The sequence below is a fragment of the Lonchura striata genome, chromosome 9 (assembly GCF_050655825.1).
Source record: "Lonchura striata isolate lonStrDom1 chromosome 9, ASM5065582v1, whole genome shotgun sequence".
NCBI classification, from domain to species: domain Eukaryota; kingdom Metazoa; phylum Chordata; class Aves; order Passeriformes; family Estrildidae; genus Lonchura; species Lonchura striata.
In genome coordinates this window covers 6,180,840-6,199,351 of record NC_140711.1, presented here as the reverse complement: position 1 = coordinate 6,199,351, position 18,512 = coordinate 6,180,840, and the positions used below count along the sequence as shown (strand labels likewise).

The 18,512-nt window shown below is 52.5% G+C and overlaps 1 protein-coding gene across 1 annotated transcript in view; it reads left to right on the top strand.

Annotated features, from left to right (window-relative positions):
- The first annotated feature begins 1,885 nt into the window (after positions 1-1,885).
- The window catches only part of SLCO2A1 (solute carrier organic anion transporter family member 2A1), a 24,005-nt gene continuing 7,378 nt past the window's right edge, over positions 1,886-18,512 (top strand). Inside the window, exons 1-4 of the mRNA XM_021541442.4 lie at positions 1,886-2,405; positions 12,767-12,904; positions 15,250-15,412; positions 17,323-17,538. Of these exons, the coding sequence (XP_021397117.3) occupies positions 2,316-2,405; positions 12,767-12,904; positions 15,250-15,412; positions 17,323-17,538 (607 nt within the window). The 5' untranslated portion in view covers positions 1,886-2,315. The remainder of the gene's footprint in view (positions 2,406-12,766; positions 12,905-15,249; positions 15,413-17,322; positions 17,539-18,512) is intronic.

The window sequence follows — 18,512 nt, the reverse complement described above, 5'->3', positions numbered from 1 at the left end:
AGATCCAGCAGGGGCTTGCTGGGGGTGGCCAGACCCAGGGAGGACAGCGGTGCCTGGGGGGAGAGGTCCTGTGCTGCTGGGCAGGTCTGAGGCTGCTCCAGCCTCTGAGGGGGTGTGTGGTCAGTTCCCACCAAATACCTGCATCCATGGAGAGCCTGGAGCACCAGGAGCAGCTGAGGGAGCTGGAAAGGGGCTCAGCCTGGACAAAAGGAGGCTCAGGGTGGACCTGGTGGCTCTACACGACTCCTGACAGGAGGGGACAGCCTGGGGTGGTGGGGTTCTGCTCCCAGGGAACAGGACGGGATGAGAGGGAACGGCCTCAAGCTGTGCCAGGGGAGGTTTAGATTGGATATCAGGAAAATTCCTTCCCAGAAGGGGTGGTCAGGCATTGGAAGGGGCTGCCCAGGGCAGTGGTGGAGTCCCCATTCCTGAAGGGATTTACAGAGGTGGGGATGTGGCACTTGGTGCTGGTCAGTGCTGGATTTGGCAGTGCTGGGGGAACAGTTGGACTCCATGGTCTTAGAGAGCTTTTCCAATCGAAACAATTCCATTGAGGCAGCAATGTCCAGCCCCCAAAGGTAGATGCAGAAGGTCCTGATCCTCTTTTGACCCACCAGAGCCCTTTGCCTCCCCTTGTGGGGGTCACCATCCTCCCCTATGGGGCATCCAGCCCCTTCCACGGCATGGGCCACCAGGGCAGAGGTGTTTCCCTACTCCAGGCCAGGCTCAGACTTGTCAGGCATCTTCCCCACTATGTTTTGCTGTGTGGAGACAAATCTGTAGGGAAAAGCTGGAGTCAGTGGCCAGAACAGCTGCTACGTGAGGGGGTTGTTATGACAAAGTGATCCTCACAGCTGCTGCAAAATAAATGGAATAGGGAGCAGGTCAGGCACTGCCTGAAAAATTAGGTCAGTGGCACGCTGGGCTCCCGGGGAGGATGGGAGAGGAGCAGATTTTGGTTTGCTAGAGCTTTTCTCTTGGTAAGGCTGAAACTTCCATGTCTTGCCATAGAATGTTGGGTAAAAGGGCTTGGCTAACTCTGAGGGGAATACAGGTTCTCTTCACGCCATGTCCTGGCCCCAGCTCTGGCAAATTCGGCGATGGGAGTGGAAAAAGAAAGCTGGAAAACAAGGATGCTTATTTTGCTACCCCAAAGCCAGTGATACCCACCCGTCCTGGGACGGGCTTCAGAAGCTGGGAAGCTGAGAGCCCAAATGAGCTCTTTTTATCTTTGCAGTGCTGATTGTCACCCTGCCCTGGGCAGGGCCAGATGCCGAGGGTCCTCACCGGGGCTCGGGCGGCGGGAGGGACACGGCAGCGCCCGGGGAGCCGCTTCCCACGGGCTCCGGGCACCCTCTCGTGGTGAGCGGGGCCGGGGGTGCCACCGAGAGGGACTCGGTCCTTGGCACCCACCAGCCCTCCCAGGAAACCATCCCGGGCGCTGGGATTTATTTCTGCAGCCTCAGGACTGTTTCGCGTGGGGTCCCCCTGCTCTCCGCACCGGCTTTGCGCAGGGAAGCGGTAATGAGGACAAAACACCTGAAGCTGGTTTCTGCTCCGGCTGGATCAACCTGCCCTTCTCCTTCTGACGCGTTTCCCCCTGAGAGGAGCTTGCAAAATAAATCAGTGCTTTGCATAAACAAAGCCCGGAGAGGTGTTGGTGGAAAGAAAACAATGCTCAGGAGCTTCACAAATACAGCTTTTTCTATAAAAACAAACACTGAAGGTTTTTCTCCCTCCAAAACTCCGCGGCCCGGGGAAGAATTTCTCCATCTGGCCACCACTCAGTTTCCCCCTCCCACCACCTGAGCCATTTTCTCAGTTGATGAAAGGTGCCTCCCCTTCCTCTCGCCCCTCCGGGGCACCTGCGAATTAAAATCCCAGTGGTTTTCCCTGCGGGAAGGCTCCACTGCCAGCGCCGTTTCCTTGTCCTGCCCGTCCTGCAGCCTGGCACACGAGCACAGAGGTGGCTCTGGGGGCTGGGGGTCCCCACGGGTGGGCAGAGCATTGTCCACCAGCACATCCCGCACTCCCCAAGGGTCCGGGCTCGCCGAGCCTTCGCCCCACCTGCTCCGTGAGCGCTGCCTTTGTTCCCTTTCCTGCGACTTTAAAGTTCCCTCGGCGCACAAAGCGAAAGAGGGAGGAGAAAGCGTTTCATCATCGCTCCCCAGAGCCGACTTATAAGAACTTGGCGCTCCCGCTGCCGGGCTCACTCGCAGCCTCGGAGGGATTTCGGCACAGTCCGAGCCGAGCCGGAGAGCGGCGGCAGCCCCACGCACAGCCCGACAATTCCGGGCTCCCGGGAAGCCCTCGCCATGGGAGTCCGCCCCGAAGTTGGTAAATCCCCGGTTGACATCCCCAAGAGCTCCAGCACCTGCTCCAGGAGTTTTTTCTGCAACATCAAAGTAAGGATGGGGCGGGGATGCTCGCGGGGAGGGAGGGGGGGTTCCTGCCTGAAGAGGGACCCCAGCCCACCCCCGCATCCCCGTGTCCCTCCTACGCACCGCGGGTGAAACGAAGGGTGTTTGATGATGCAGAATTTGAACATCAGCTCCTGGAGCAGTGCCGGGGAATCCTGCCTGGGCAGGGCCGGGGGCTCTGCGGGTTCGGAGTGATGCCCTGCACGGCACGTGGGTGTCTCACCCCATGGAGCAGCTCTCCGTGAGCTTCCCCACGGCGTCCCGTACACGGTGTGCTGCTGCTTGGGGAATGATTAACCACATCCTGGTGTGAAAAGAAAACACTGCCTTAAGTGTTGCAGTACTTGCTTTAAAAACTCGGGCGAGCAGAGTTTTCGAGTGACAGAAACAGAACTCGGTGGGCTGAGGTGGTTTCCCGGCGCTGGCTGCCCAGTTCCTCACCTGCTGCCACCTGGGAGCCGGATCCTGCCCGAGCTGCAGGCTCCTGAGCTCGCTGCCTGCCTAGGGCACACCGCTCACCCCGGCCGTGTGCCACTCTTCCCATCCTGCCTTTACACCACCCCTCACCTGTCTTTCCTCCCCCCGCTCTTTGCCCGGTTTTGGATGTGCACCGAGGCTGCTGCAATGCTGGTTCTTGTCCCCGGGACATCCGCCTGGATGTCCCTGGGAGGGGAGGATTTCCATGCCTGTCCTGGCAGCACCTGCACACACGGGCACCTGGAGCAGCCAGCTGCGGTTTTTGGGAGCAGGGGATGTGCCAGGGCAGGACCCTCCCGTGCCGGTGCTGCCGGTGCTGCCCGGGCCGGGCTGCGCTTTCCCAGCGGTGCTCCCGGACCGAGGTGTGTGCTGCGCTGTGTCAGCACTTCCCAGCCCGGGGTTTTCAGGATGTGTGGCCGTGGAGAAGGAGCCATGGTCGGGATGGGTTGGGGGTTGGTTTGCCGTCACCTTTGTTTGCTTCCCTCGCCCTGTACCAAGGACAGTGCTGCCCGCTGCTCCCCGGGCTGTGCCCGAGTTCTGTGGGAACGCTGTGGGCACCACGGGGCTGCTCCTCCTGAGGGCTCCCAGGGCTGGAGGCATGATCCCAGATGATGTCTCCCAGTTCCATACCCCTGAAGGTCCCGACTGCCCAGGCTGGGCTATTCCAGCAGGTGACTTGATGACACTTTTTGGCTGTGGGCTCCAGGAGAAAGAGTTTGAGATTACCCTGGATGATCTGGGGCTGCCTCTGGGCTACACTTGTCTTCCTTTGTCCTCTGCTCTGCTGGAGGTGCAAAATTTGCCCCCAGCTCCCTCCAGGCTGCTGCAGTAATAACCCTGAGTTGGGGTGAGTCAAGTCACCCAAAACCAGAGCCCTTCTTGCATTTCATGATCTTTTCTGGAAACTGACAGCAAGCAAAAATAGCCTGGAGTGAAAAAACATTGCCAAACCCTCTCGCAGGATGTCAGACATTCGGATTAAACAACAAAAGCCCCAACAAATAAATGCTACTCCATCTGTACACCCCATAGGCAGCTGCAGGGTGTGGACTGTGGGTGCCCCAGAGTCAGGCTGGGTGCTCAGCACCCCACATGCCCCAGGGCACTTGGATGGGACCTTTTAGGGGCATCTGGCCAAGGGCAGACGACTCAGGAGTGTCACTTTGCTAGTGGCAGGAAAACCATTGCCTGAAGAAAAGCTTTAAAACTGCTTTTTAATGTTTTTATTTCGAAACATCTAGTTTAGAATTGTTTCTGGTTTAAAAAGTCAGCAGTCTGGCAGTGGCACCGTGCAAGCACGTGAAGGAACAGTTTGAGCTCTACCCAAACATGCTCGTTGGCATCAGAGGGATGATGTGCTCCATCTGGCATGGTGGCAGTCAGGACACCCATCCCTCGAGAAATATTCATGATTTTGAGAGCAAATGTATAAATTGACAGGCAACAAGATTCCCCCACCCTTTCCTGACCTATTCACTCTTCCTGTCCTGTGACATGTGCATTAAAAACATATACATTAACAAAAGAACTGCTTCAGGGTCAGAAACTATTAGCCTGGGTGCAGTGTCAGTCCCCTCAGCCCTTAAAAATGAGTAGGATGTGAAAGTGCCACAGTGGAATTTCCAGGTTTGGGGAGTTTTGGAGTGAATGGTCATCAGAGGGCAAGGCATGGTGAAGATCTGGCTTTGAAGGATTTTTAGCTCTTATTTGTACAAGAAGCCACTGGTGCTATGAATGATGAATTATTAAAAAGTCTCATCCAGCCCCAAATTTTATGGGAAGCTGTGGGCATCACCCTCCCCAGAGCCATCAGACACAACACACTCACACAGACAATGGAAGTTTCTGATGGGGACAGTATTTCCAACACAACAAAATTTCCTACTTTTAACAGACTTGGAAGGACACAAGATATGGAAGAGTTAATCTCTAAATTCATATTTAATCCCCAAAACCCACATGATGGGATCATATCCAGGGTGTCTTTTACAGGGCTGGGGCCGCAATAACAAATTATTTTTCCATGTAAACCATCTTGGCCCTCCGTGATCCCTGTGACAGGGACCACCGGAGCCCATCTCTCTCTGGGTGTTTTCCAGAGCTGAAAACATCACCACTGACATTTGGAGGTGTCAGGGATGGGCACCAGGGAAGGAGATGGAAAGGGGCAGTTTGAGGGATCCTATGGGATGGGGTTGGAGTCCTGGGGATGCAGGATGGGCGCAGCTCCAGGAAGCAATTCCCTGTGGATGTGGCCGTGGGCTCGGGTAGGTGCGGTTGCCAGGCTGGGGCAGTTCCGTGTGGGGCTGGGGTGTCACCGCCGGTCACACGTGGGTTTGGGAGGGCTGAGCAGTGACACAGAGCGGGCTCGGTGCCGCTGACACCGCGGGCTCCACCTGGCCTGGCCTGGTGTGACTGCTGCTGTGCCTCCCAGCTGGAGCCAGCCCAGCCCCTGCCTTCGCCTCGAGTGCGGGGTGCCCAGCCTCTGCCCGCTGCTCCCACCCCGACCCCACGCAAGAGACAAAGCAGAACACAAAAAGCCTTCAGCTTCTGGGGCTGGGAGGTTTTGGGGCTGCTGAGCTCTGACCTCAGCCAAGAACTTGGAGCATCCCGGTAACCCCACAGCACTGGTGGAGATGGGGGTGATGATGAGACTTTTAGATGGATATTGGGGAGAAATTCTTTGTTGTGATGATGCTGGGACCCTGGCACAGGTTGCTCAGAGAAGCTGTGGCTGCCCCTGGATCCCTGGAAGTGTCCAAGGCCAGGCTGGACAGGGCTTGGAGCTACCTGGGATCGTGGAAGGTGTCCTTGCCCATGGGTAGGGTGGATCAGGATGGGCTTCAAGCTCCCTTCCCACCCAAAACATTCCAGAACATGATTTCTCTGATGAGCAGGGACATCCCCCTGCTTGGACGTTCACCAGAGCTCACAGGGTTGTGCTGACTGGCACTGGAGTTTGGGGAATTGCAGCTGTGCTGCTTGGCAAATGCAGGATGAACCCAACCTTCGGGTGGATGCCAGCACCTGGTGGCACTGGGGACACCAAGAACCACACAGCCGAAAGGATTAAAGCAGGTTTAAGAGGTGGAGAAGGTGATTGATCCTTTTGTACCCACGCATGGCTAGGAACCCCATCACCGTGCCCCAGCCCAAAGCCCCAGCCAGGTGATTTAAGCTCATGTTGGGCTTGATGATCTTGGAGGTTTTTCCCAGCCTTAATGAGGCTATGATTCTGTGTCCATTTTCTGCTCCCAGACAACCACTGGAAAAGGATTATTTCGCAGGAATTCTCTGTTTACAGAGCCTCAGATATTTTGGCTTCTTCGCCTTTACTGTCTCATTCGTGGTTTTGAACTATTTTAATTGATTTTGGGATCCCCAGAAAGATGACAAGGAGGAGAGCTTTATAAATATCTTTTGATTTAGAGGAGCTGGACTGGCTTCAGCTGGAAGCAGTGTGAAAGTGTTGTGAGTGCAGGCAAGGGGAGTTGTTTTTTGTTTTTTCCATGCCTGCAGAACGCCTGGCATAGAAAAGGAAACAGGAGGACAACAGAGAATTATTCTCACTTATGTCAGCTGGAGGTGATCCAGAGAGAGATTTAAAAGCCTTAGGAGAGGTTTAAATTGGGTGTTGTGCTGGGGCAAGGAGAGGAAGGGAATGGAAGAGGGTAGGAGAGGGGACAACAAGGCCAGGAGGAGACTGTGGGCTCTCAGAGTGTGATAAGGCTGGAAAGCATCCTGGGGTGAAGGTGTTGGGAGCACGCAGGGAGCAGGAGCAGGGAGCTCTCACCTCCTGGGGAGGCTGGATGTCTCCTGTAGAGGAAATGGAGCCTGGCCTTGGGGTCTGAGGTCCCAACAGCAGCAGAGCAAGTTTTTTGTCCCTTCCTTCCAAGGGACTAAAGGAATTTGCTGAGGAGTGTATTCTAGAAGCCTGGAGATGTACCAGTCGTGTTCTCATATCCTGTTGGAAAAGATTATTAATTGCTTTGTTTAGCCAGAACAGGAGATTTATCAAGTCACAGATCTGGAGGCAGCGTGGCTGTAGGTTTGGAGAGGGGAACACAGAAAGGAGAAAGTCATGGCTGATTAGAGCCATTGATTTAAGCTGGAAAATCAAAGCAATATTGCAATTCTGGGCACTGTGCAGGGCAGGCACGGCAGGTTGGATGAGTGTTTGTGGCGAAGACACAAGGAGGGTCTTAGTGACATAGAAGGACCTGGGTCTTCCAGCATTTGTGGTGATGGTGCTGGCACCAGAGAGCAGAGGCTGGGTCTGGATGGTCCAGCACTGTGGTCACGTCTGCTTTTGGTGGGATCAGGCTCCAGAAGAGAAGAACCACCTGGTCTTCACCAGCAACACCAGCAGTGGGATAAGGAAAAAGATGGGTTGGAAAGTTTAGTGGGATCAAGGTCTAGGAGACTTGAGACAAGGTAATTTTATGAGGGGCGAGGTGGTTGGGTGCCCAAACACAAGCAAGGAGTGGTCAGCGTAGATAAGATTATCGGGAGCAGGACGGGAGAGGAGTGACGCTGATAGGGAGCACGAGGCACGGCCGGCCGGGCAGGAGGAGTGTTTGCACACACTTCTGGGGCAGGCAAAACACAGCCAGCCTGGACCTGCCCTCAAGGAAACCCTGCTCAGATCCTGATGCCCCAGAATGAAAAGAGACCTTCAGGAAAGAATGAAGGAAGACCAACCACCCAACTTGCCAGAGGGAGGAAAGGCTGAGGGATGCTCGCGTCCTGTTTTGAGGGCGGTGTTTTCTTGGGAAGCATCCCACACTGAGGGTCTGCCTCAGCAATCCTCTGCAGCCAAAAAAAGTCCATTCTGAGCAAAGCTGGGATCTTATGGGCCTTGCAAAGTCACTGGGATACAGTGCCAGGAAATCCCGTGTCTGTGTTTGTTGCAAAAAGAACAAATATTGTCTTTGCACGTGACAGCCGGGGGGTGTAAAACGTGCGTGGCGTGGCAGTAGACAGTCATCATTCCAGCTTGCTTCAGGCAATCCCTGATTAGGTTAATTTTTATATTATTTTATTATTTTATTATTTGCAATAGAAATCCCACTTAGAAGCCAAATCCTGAGGTTCTGTGATAAAGGATGGGCTCTGTGAAGTGTATTTGGTTCTTTTTGTGGAAATGCTGTGCTTTTTGTAATTTTTCATGGTACTTTTTGATCTACAAATCCAGGCAGCTGCTCATAAGAAAGTGATGCCAAGGAGGGATGTATTTCCCCACCCTATTTAACCCTTACCCTAACCCTACATTTTTCATATCCAGCTGATATATTTCTTTTGGACTGAGTGACCTCAGCTGTCCTACTGCAGGAGAATCTCCCAGTGTAGTAAGAGTTGATCTTACTACTCTAAAATAAACACTCCGTCTTCTTTCTATTAAAATTTTGGCAATATTCTTATTAATTCCTACAGTTGCCCTCTCCTTTTCCTTTTTTTTTTCTCTTGCAAGCTCAGGAGATTAAAGTGGAAGGAGACTCCAGAGGTGGGCAGCCTGGATTCTCCTGCTTTGGGAGAATGTTCCTTGATTTTGGGAGGAAAGTCTTCTGACTTTCCACTTGGGTCAAGCAATTTTCCTTTGGACTCAACACTGATTGTACTCTGCATAGGGAAAAATGAATGGAGCATCCTTTCTCCTAATCCTTTCCAAAGGTTTACTCCGGCCAGATTAATTTTGCTCTTGGCCACATCCTATTTTGGTGTCTTCGGTCACCTGGGAGCACTTGGATAAGCTCTGTGAGGGTCTCCAGCTCTCCAGGCAGTCCTTGTGTCCATCTAATGAACAAAAGCCCTGGCTCTTTCCATCCCCACTGCTGTGGGAAAGACGCCGGGCACGGAGATTAGCACAAGTGCCGTCAACTTTTCCACCCTCTTTATCTCCAACCAGGGCTGCCAAGGGGAAGACACTGAAAAATGAGGTGAGGGATGACTTTGGACATGAACTGTGGAAGCACAGCAAGGAATTAACCCTAAACTCGCTCCTCCAGATGGAGCAATGGCCATGCCACATTTAGCAGGATCCTTCCAAGCTGTGGTCCCTGCAGAGCAGAGTTAGGCTCCTGCCTGGAAGAGCCTTATCCTGACTCCTGGATATCCCTGGAGGCTCCATAGATATGGTTCAATCTTATGAAATGAAACCTGAGTATTTGTTGGACACATCTCAGACATAAGTCTAGGCTGAGATTGACCAAATCCTTGCCAGCTCTCATTGTCCAGAGCATGGAAGGACCAGTCCTCCCCCTTCCCTGCCATGGGGTAGGTTTCTCTTCCTTTGGAAAAATCCCTGCCCTGAGAGGTGCTGGTCCTCACGAGCTGGGTGGGGGCAGAAGCCTGTCTCCCCCAGGAGTTTGCTTCCCTTCTAAATGCAGCTCCTTTTGGAAAGGAGTCAAGTGCCTTGTATAAACAGCCTGGAGTCAGGATTGCTCTGAAAGAAGCACGGGGATGATTACGAGGGAGTTTGGGGGGGTCCATGTGGCTGCACGCCTTTGGCCTTCCCGTGCTGCTCCCTGCCTGGCTGCAATCACTCCTTCCTACAGCTCCAAAAATACACCAGGCTCCCGTGGGAGCCTCTGCTCCGGAGGGTCAGCACTTGGGAGTGTCCCCGGCTCCTCAACCTCCCACCGTGCCTTCGCCCTCGTGTCGGCTTTGCGTCAGCGAAACCTCCCTGCAAGTGAGCTTGGCTCTTCCTTAAGAGCCCCTTCTTGTCGTTAGGGAAGATGAATTACAGCGGCTCCCTCTCCTCCTGGGGCTGCTCGGTGGGAGCGTGGGGCAGCACAGCACATCTGGTGCAGCTGGAAGGGCCAGGCCGGGGCTGGTTTCCACGCAGCAGCAGGTTGTGGGTGGTCAGCACGAGCATGTAGGGATGGGAATGCGTGGGAAGAGAGACAGGGATGGGAGAGACCTGTGAGGGGCCAGAGGAGAGTGGTGCCCCTCATGTCCACCGGCCTCAGGGGGTGCATGGACTCCTATGGGGAGCCCTCCAAGTAAGGCCCTCTCCCAGGTTTTTGCACTCAGAGCCTTCAAGCTTTGGGATGTCTTTCTTATAACTAAAACTGAATCTGCTGAATTCAGAGGAAGTCTTGAATCAGGCCTCATCCCACCTCCAGACACTTGGAGGATGTCTGGAAAAGCCATGCTCCAGATGCACAAATCCTGAAGCAAAGATTGTTTTGCCTTTCTCTGGCTGTTTTGGGTGGCAGGTTCTTCCCAAGGAACAAAAAATCACCCCTGCCCTTCCCCTCCCGTTCCCTGGGCTCTGCACATCCGAGGGCTGAGGCTGCTGTGTGGTCTCGGGGTGGGATCAGATCCCTGGAGGATCCATCGGCTTTGCTGCCTTTCCGGTTAATCCTGCAGACAAGAGCTGGACTAGAGGGACCCATGGGCAGGGGGAAGCAGTCACACACAAAGGTTTTCCTCTCCCTTTGCTGGTGTTCTCCAGCTGCATTTCTCCCACCTCATCTTCCCTCCTGGCAGGCAGCCACACCTTGTTCCCAGGCGTCTCTGGATCCAGGGCTCCGTTTTGGCCATCCCAGGTTATCACCAAGGCATAAACACATCTCAGGCCATCTCCTGGCAGCTCTGCCTTTTCCTCCCTGTCCTCTCTACCCATGGCTCATCCCTCTCCTCTCCTTCTGTGGTTCCCATGGTCCTTCCATGCCTCCAACCCATCTCCTGCCACCCCCAGCATTCTGGGGAGCCAGCTTGCCCCTTCTCCTCATCTTCCCTCCATGCCAGCATCCCCTCTGTCCTCGACACTCCATGTCCCCATCTGCCCCGGGATCGGGCTGACATTTGCTGCGCTAAATTCGGCCTCGGTGATCCACCCTCTTCCCTCCCTGTTGGTAAACAGCTTTGCCTCTCCGCTGACGCCTGGCTCCAGGAGAGCTCTGTCTCCAGCTGCTCTGCAGCTCGGGAGCTCCCGGGCTGCTGCTGTTCAGCCAGCACTGCCTTGCTCTGGTGCTTCTGTAGAGTCTGGCCAGAGCCACACGGACAAAAATTTATCTTCTCTGGCAACAAGATCCCCTCTCCAGTTGCCATCCTCACAGGAATCACCCCTCTGCTCCAGATCAACCCACAGTAATCCCAGGCCAGGCCTGGGGAATGTGGTGGATCCAGCTTCCACTCGCAGGATTTTGTCCTGGGATGAGATTTCAAGTGTGGGGGCTGATAGTGGGAGGATGGAGAGGTCATTCAGCTTCAAGAGTTTACTGGTAGATATTTCACTTCCACTTTGGCCCTGTCTGGGAGGATTTCCCACGTTACACCCCAAATTCCCGTTCTGCAGCTTTTTGTCGGGGCAAAGTCCCAGTTTGGGACTTTGTCCTCTCCTGGTTACTGCGATGGCAATGCCAGCCTGATGCCAGCCTGTCTGCTCTCACCCCTCCAAGATGTGGCTGGGGACTCCATGATAGCAGTTTGTGCCTGTGATCCTTCTTTCCTCATTTTTGGGTATTTGCCTTTCTTATTCATCTTCCCCACGGTATCCAGGTTTTTCCAAGCCTGTCCTCACACTGCCAGTGCTCCATTTTCTCCTTCTTCATCTCCATCCTCTTCTCTTTTTCTGTCTGTCAGCATCTCTCCAACCCCTTATGCTTTTAGATTCCCAGCCACATCTTTTGGCTGGATATCTCTTCCTTCACAGGAGAAGACTCCCAAGAAACCATTTTCTTGCCCATCTTCTACCCAAATTCTGCTACAATTGCTGGGCCTGGCCCTGCATCGTCCTCTGCTTCCAAAACACAAATCCACCCACTTACGGAATTTGCATCCTCCAAGTTGGTCTTTTTTGATTTTTTTTAATCATTTAATGGGCTACTGGGCGCTACCACCCTTCCAGATAAATACTCATAAGGACTGTTGCTGCTCTCCTGGCCAAGGACATCAGGAATTTGTCAGCCCTGCAGTACCTTTGATCCCCCATCCATCATCCTGCACTTCCCGACGTTATCATTGAGGGACACGCTTCCGGTATTCAGCAAATATTTGATTTCCTGTGAATCTAAATTAAAAGACCTTCCCCCATTTGTTTTTGGGTTTTTTTTTAATTTGTTTATTGAGATTTTTAAAAATTGATTTTTAAATGCTTTTGGCACTGTGTGGATGCATTCCATTCCAGGAAAAATAAAGGAAAACTGTTCTGACTAAATATAGATCAAAAGACACTTGTGAGCTGCCTCTTGCGTCCCTGGCTGAGAGCGCTCTCCTCTCACAGCCCACCCGGGCTCTTTCAGCCAGATTTCTCCCAAACTCTCTGTATTCCCTCCTCTGCCTCTGCTAATCTTGGCTCCTGGCTCGGCTCACTGCCCAGCTCAAGGGAAGATGCTGGGTTTGGAATACTATTTTGGAATCTTCCAGTAGTGAGGCCACGCTGTGCATATTTCATCCTCTCCCTCTGGGGCTTTTAACGCTCTTTTTCGACTTTTTCTAGCAACACCCCTTGGAGCAGGTTCAGTTAATTGACTTTCCAGCTGAGTGAATCCCAGGATGCTCCGTGCCAGAGGTGCAGCCATTGGCCAAAGCCATCCGGAATACACTCACACAGGTTGTGGTTGCCAGCCCTGTGGTCTCATATGGCCTCAAAGGGCACATGGAGAGGCTCACATTGGATATCAGGGAAAATTCTCCACTGGAAGAGTGGTTAATCATTGGAACAGGCTGCCCAGGGAAGTGGTGGGCACCCCTGGAAGTGTTCAAACAGTGAGTAGATGTGGTACTTCTCAATATGGTTTAGTGACCATGGCAGTATCCGGGAAAAGGTTGGACCTGATGACCTTGGAGGTCTTTTCCAACCTTAATGAGTCTGTGATTCCAGCTGGGTCCTCACTGGGGTGGGACTCTTTGTTTGCCCACAGGTGTTTGTGCTGTGCCATGGGCTCCTCCAGCTCTCCCAGCTCCTCTACAGTGCCAACTTCAAGAGCAGCCTCACCACCATCGAGAAGCGCTTCGGGCTCTCCAGCCTCTCTTCAGGTTTCATCTCCAGCTTGCACGAGGTAAGTGGGAGAGGAGCACCCAAAGGGTGGCCAGGACCTGGGGGGCACCTTCCCAAAACAGGGTCTCAGGGCTGTTCTCACCCAGGGCCTCCTCAGGCCCCGTGTGCTGGGCGGAGCAGCTGTGCTGTGCTCTGGGACACTCGTCACACCTCATTCTGCTCTGCCATGCCCAGGGGGGGACAGGGGGTCCTGTGGTGATGGCCCTTGGACAAGAGCAGACTTCCACTGGATGGAATTCCAGAATGGTTTGGGTTGAAAGGGACTTTAAAGTTCATCCCATCTCATTGCACCCCCTGCCATGGGCAGGGACACCTTCCACTAGCCCAGGGTGCTCCAAGCCCTGTCCCACCTGGCCCTGGACACTTCCAGGGATCCAGGGGCAGCCACAGCTTCTCTGGGCACCCTGTGCCAGGGCCTTGCCTCCCTCACAGAAAACAATCCCTTCCCAGTATCCCACCTAACCCTGCCCCTCTGGCAGTTTAAGACATATTGCTGAGCTGGCTGAGGATTTTCTCACAAACACTTTCTTATCAAACAATCCCTTGGAATAAGGGATTTTCTCATTCCCATTTTCAGGAATTCTGTCCTTCCTAGCAGCTCTTCAAGGTCTGGCAAAGGCCAGGAAATGATTTTCTGGCAAAGATTTTTTTTTTTTTGCTAACACCAAGTGGCCACACACATTTTCGTGAGCTCCCTGGTGAGCACATGGGATGCTCCATCAAGAAGCTGGACAGTGGGAATCTTCCTGGATCCCTGGGGAAGTGAATGCCCAAGTCTCACCTCAACCAGCATGGACATTTGGCATTAAAAAGATGTCTCAGGGCCCACTGAGACAGACTTCCTGCTGTTCTGTGACTGTGTGAGGTGCCCTGCCTGTCCAGGACAACAATCTTGGTGCGTCGGTGCCTACAGCAATTCCAAGAACAAATCCCACAAAGAGACAAACAAGGGAGCCCACACAAACATAAATATGAAGTTTTCTTAGCCATACATAGAATCACAGAATGGTTTGGGTTGGAAGGGACCTTTAAAGGCCATCTTGCTCAACCCCCTGCAGTGAGCAGGAACAGCTTCAACATGCCAAAGCTAAATTGATGTTTTGGTTGTCCAGAGCTGTTAAAGCCCATGTAATGGGAATTTTGTGGTGTTCACCCACTTGTCTCAACAAGCTGCGTGGTTTCATGGCTGTCTACTGTTGCAAATGCCCAGGGTCATAAATATTTGCAGTGAGCTGGACTTTGTAGCAGGGCTCATCTTTGTTTGAGTCACAGGAATGGAGGCAATATGTTTCATTCTTTGCTGGTTTTGGAGGAATTGTCAGTTTATGCTACATCGGTCAATCTCTTCTCCCAGGGAACAAGGGGCAGGACAAGAGGAAATGGCCTCAAGTATTGTAAAAGTGATCCAACGCCTGGGAAGAATGTGCTCTGCACTCCAATGATTTCAGAAGGCTAATTAATGACTTTATTATACTATATGATACTATAACTATATTATACTATATTATAGTAACAAGAACTATCACTAACTAGCAAACTCGTGACTCTCTGTCTTCGAGAGTCTGACACAGCTGGATTTAATTGGTCCATGAATCCAAACAACCATCACCAGAATCTAATCAAGCAATCACCTTGGGTAAACAATCTCAATACCACATTCTACATGGGACAAACACAGGAGCAGATAAGGGTTGTTTTTTCTTGTTCTCTCTGTGCTTCTTCAGGAAAAATCCTGAGAGAGAGAATTATGTCTCTCTGATCAGATAATGTGAATATTAATTATGTCTCTCTGTTCAGAGAATGTGAATGCCACACTCAAGTTGTGCCAGGGGAGGTTTAGTTTGTGTGTGGGAGAAAATGTCTTCACTGAAAGGGTTGTTCAGCCCTGGCACAGCTGCCCAGGGCAGTGGTGGAGTCCCCATTTCTGGAGGGGTTTAACAGATGTGTGGATGTGGCACTTAAGGACATGGGGCAGTGGTGGCCTTGGCAGTGCTGGGGGAGCTGTTAGACTTGATGGTCTTGGAGGGTTTTTCCAACCTAAGTGATTCTGTGATGCCTTTGGGGTGGGGGGCAGGTGTGGGTGCTGAAAAAGCCCCAGCCAGCGCACAGGGAGGCAGTCATGTCATTCATGCCAACAAGGGTTGCCCAGAGGTGGCCGGGGCCAAGGAGTGACCCTGTGGCTGGAGATGAGAAGGGAGCACACAGGGCTGGGGATGCTCCCACTCCTGTCAGGATCCAACACCTCCTGATGAGAGCCCTGTCCACGCACCCAGACACAGCCACAGGGTCTGGATGTCCTCAGTGATGTCTTCTCCCATTCCTCCCTCTTCTTTGTGCCTTTTCCAGATTGGCAACGTGGTGCTCATCATCTTCGTCAGCTACTTCGGCAGCCGAGTGCACCGCCCGCGCGTGATCGGCATCGGGGGGCTGCTGCTGGCCCTGGGGGCCTTCCTGGTGACCCTGCCCCACTTCCTGTCGGGCCCCTACGAGTACACGGCGCTCAGCACGGGTCAGTGCCACCAGCTGTGCCCCCACAAACCCAGACCCAGCTGCTCAGGGGTGGGTGACGTGTGACTGCTCCCAAAAAGGGGGTGTGTCCAGGGCACACGGGATTTAACTTGCTGGTTAAACCTGACATCATTATCATCATATCACCCCTTCTGAATGCAAAAATTATGCGTGGGGTTTCTTCTGCCTCTCCTGGACATGTTATTCCAGCTGTTGTTACAGAATCATGGAATGGTTTGAGTTTGAAGGGACCTTAAAGACCATCTCATTCCACCCCCTGCCATGGGCAGGACACCTTCCACTGTCCCACGTTGCTCCAAGTCTGTCTTTGAGCACTTGCAGGGATGGGGCAGCCACAGAATCTCTGAGAGAGAGTAGGTTTGGATTAAATATTAGGGAGAAATTCTTCTCTGTGAGGGTGGTGAGGCCCTGGCACAAGGTACCCAGAGAAGCTGTGGCTGCCCCATCCCTGGAAGTGTCCAGGGCCAGGTTGGGCAGGGCTTGGAGCACCCTGGGATAGTGGAAGATGTCCCTTCCTGTGGCAGGGGGTGGAATGAGAGGGATTTTAAGGTCCCTTCCAACCCAAAGCATTCTGGAATTCTGTGATATAGCAAATCTCCCCTGTCCCAGGGCCTGCCCTGCTCTGGCCAGGATCCTGGTCTGATCCAAGGAAGGCTGCTGCTTTAACTGGGAAGGTTTTGGGAACAAGCTCGTGTGAACAATGACAGCTCTTTTCCATGCAGAATGGAACAAGCAGAACTAGCATCACTTGCCACATGGCTGACTTTGGTCTCTCCAAAGCGGTTTTGGTCCCTAAATCCTCAGAATGCTGATGAGCCACAGGCTCCATGGGGATTGCTACCTCTGAAACCCATCCCATGATTTTTGAATTGGGAGAGTAAATCAGGCATCAGATGCTAAGTTTTCCAGCAGCTTAAATTAATGCATGAGGCTATGAAGAGGTTGGGATTTGGGACAGGGGCTGCTCTTACTGCAAAGGAAATGAGGAAGGAGCAGGTATCACTCTGCTCCCTGCCCAGGGCTGGGCTCCCTGTGTGGTTGAATAGGTACAACAATAAGGAAAGGGAACAGGAATTATGCCTTGATCAAGTAATGCTAATGCCCCAATTGATTAGTGTTGGTCTTGTGTGCAACCATGGAAGTATAACCAGAAATCACTGAAAAGCTCAAAAGAAAGTACCAAGAACTGTGTTTGACCCAAAAGTTCTGTACAGAACACCTTTCTTGCAGAACACCTTTGCTAAACTGAACAGGATTTGAGGATGGACTGCAAAAACAGATGATAGGGCAGAGATATTGACATTATGAGGACTGCCTGATTATGGAAAAGAACACATTCAGTCTGTGCACAGCCCCTAAAGATACTTCAGTCCTGGTTGGAGTTTCCATGGCAGTCTGAAGACCCCCAGTGTCTGGGCTGTATGAAGAAGCAAGGGCCATGTTTTGGAAGGAGCTGGGCTACTCCTGAGCCGTGGGGGCAGCAGGGATTCAGAGCAGGGTGTCCTGCTTAGGGCAGCCAGCTGACCCCAGGGAGCATCACTCCCTGTTCCTGCCCACGTACCACAAGGGAGCAGAGACCACAGCAAAAACCAGCCATGGGTTAGGTCTGCCCTCATTAAACCCAGAGCACCCTCACTCCATGGCATGAACGCTTTAAAAATTTGTTTTAAATCACAAAAGCCTGGTTGTTTGCTACTCTGACCACAGTATAATACTCCAAAGGAAGGGGGCAGAGTGATGAGAACTGCTGAATAAAATGAGCAATCCATCCAAAATCCAGCAGTTTGTGCCTACTCAGCAATTGTGCTATGCCTGCTATTTGGGGATTTAGTGTGGGAAGAGGCAGGGAATGTACCCAGTGTTGAAATGCTCATTTTTTTTGCCTTCCAGGTAACAAAAGCCAGGGGCAGGTTGAGCTGTGCTATGCAGAGAGTAGATTTGTGTGCCCAAACACCACCCGGGACCCCAAGAAGGAGGCCAGCAGCATGTGGGCCATGATGGTCATCGCCCAGCTGCTGGCCGGGATCGGGACCGTGCCCATCCAGCCCTTCGGGATATCCTACGTGGACGACTTTGCAGACTCCAACAATTCCCCACTGTATGTTGGTAAGTGGGTCCATTGCTGTCCATTGTTTTGTTCCACAGAATCCCAGGATGGTTTGGCTTGGAAGGGACCTGAAAGCTCATCCCATTCCACCCCTGCCATGGGTAGGGACACTTTCTACTTGACCGAGTTGCTCCAAGCTCCTGCATCCTTGTCTTCCCTCTGCAGAGAGGGATCACTGTTCTAATAAATTGTCCCACTGATCCCTTAGAATTCTCAAATCTGCAAGGAAAATGAAGGAAAAAGGATTGAAGGAACCTGAATGGTTCTGAAGAGGAAGGAAAGAGGGACTGGTGTGTTGTTTATAATACAGGTGCTCTCTTTAGCACTGTGGGAATGTCTGTCAGGGTGAATGGCTCCAGGGTTGCCTCAATATAGCAGCAATTCCATCTCCCCAAGTCCTGTTTCATTTTATGTCTTATGCAGCTCAAGCTCATACCTCCTTTTAAACATATTGAGAAGGTTGTGTAAAGAGTTTCTCTCAAGGAGGGAACTTGGATCCTGTCATTGAAAACAAATCAAATGTTCTGACATTATGGGTTATCTGTTTTGGAGTGGGAGGGTTCAGCTACACCCAGGGTGGTCTGGTGGCCTTTTTGCCCTCAGAATCTTTCACCTCTCCTAATGTTTGTACCAAATATTTTTCCTTGGATATGAGGATTAGGATGTGTTTGTTTCCTTGGCATCCTAGAGGACATGAAGGTCTCAATCTCCTGTATGAGCCCAGGGTGTCAGTGCCCTGCTGCTCCCTGGGGTTCATGAATATCATGGATATTCATGGTGTAGCAGACAACTTGCATTTTGTCATCAAAGCCTTGATGGCAGCAGAGCAGAGTGACTTTTTCCACAGGCAGCTGCCTTCCCCCTCTGTTCCTGTCAGATAAACACCACTTTCAGTATTGGGGCACTGGGGACCTTCTCACCACCTGAAGCATGATGAAGGGTGGTTTCTCCCCTCTGTGTGTTGTGCCACCAT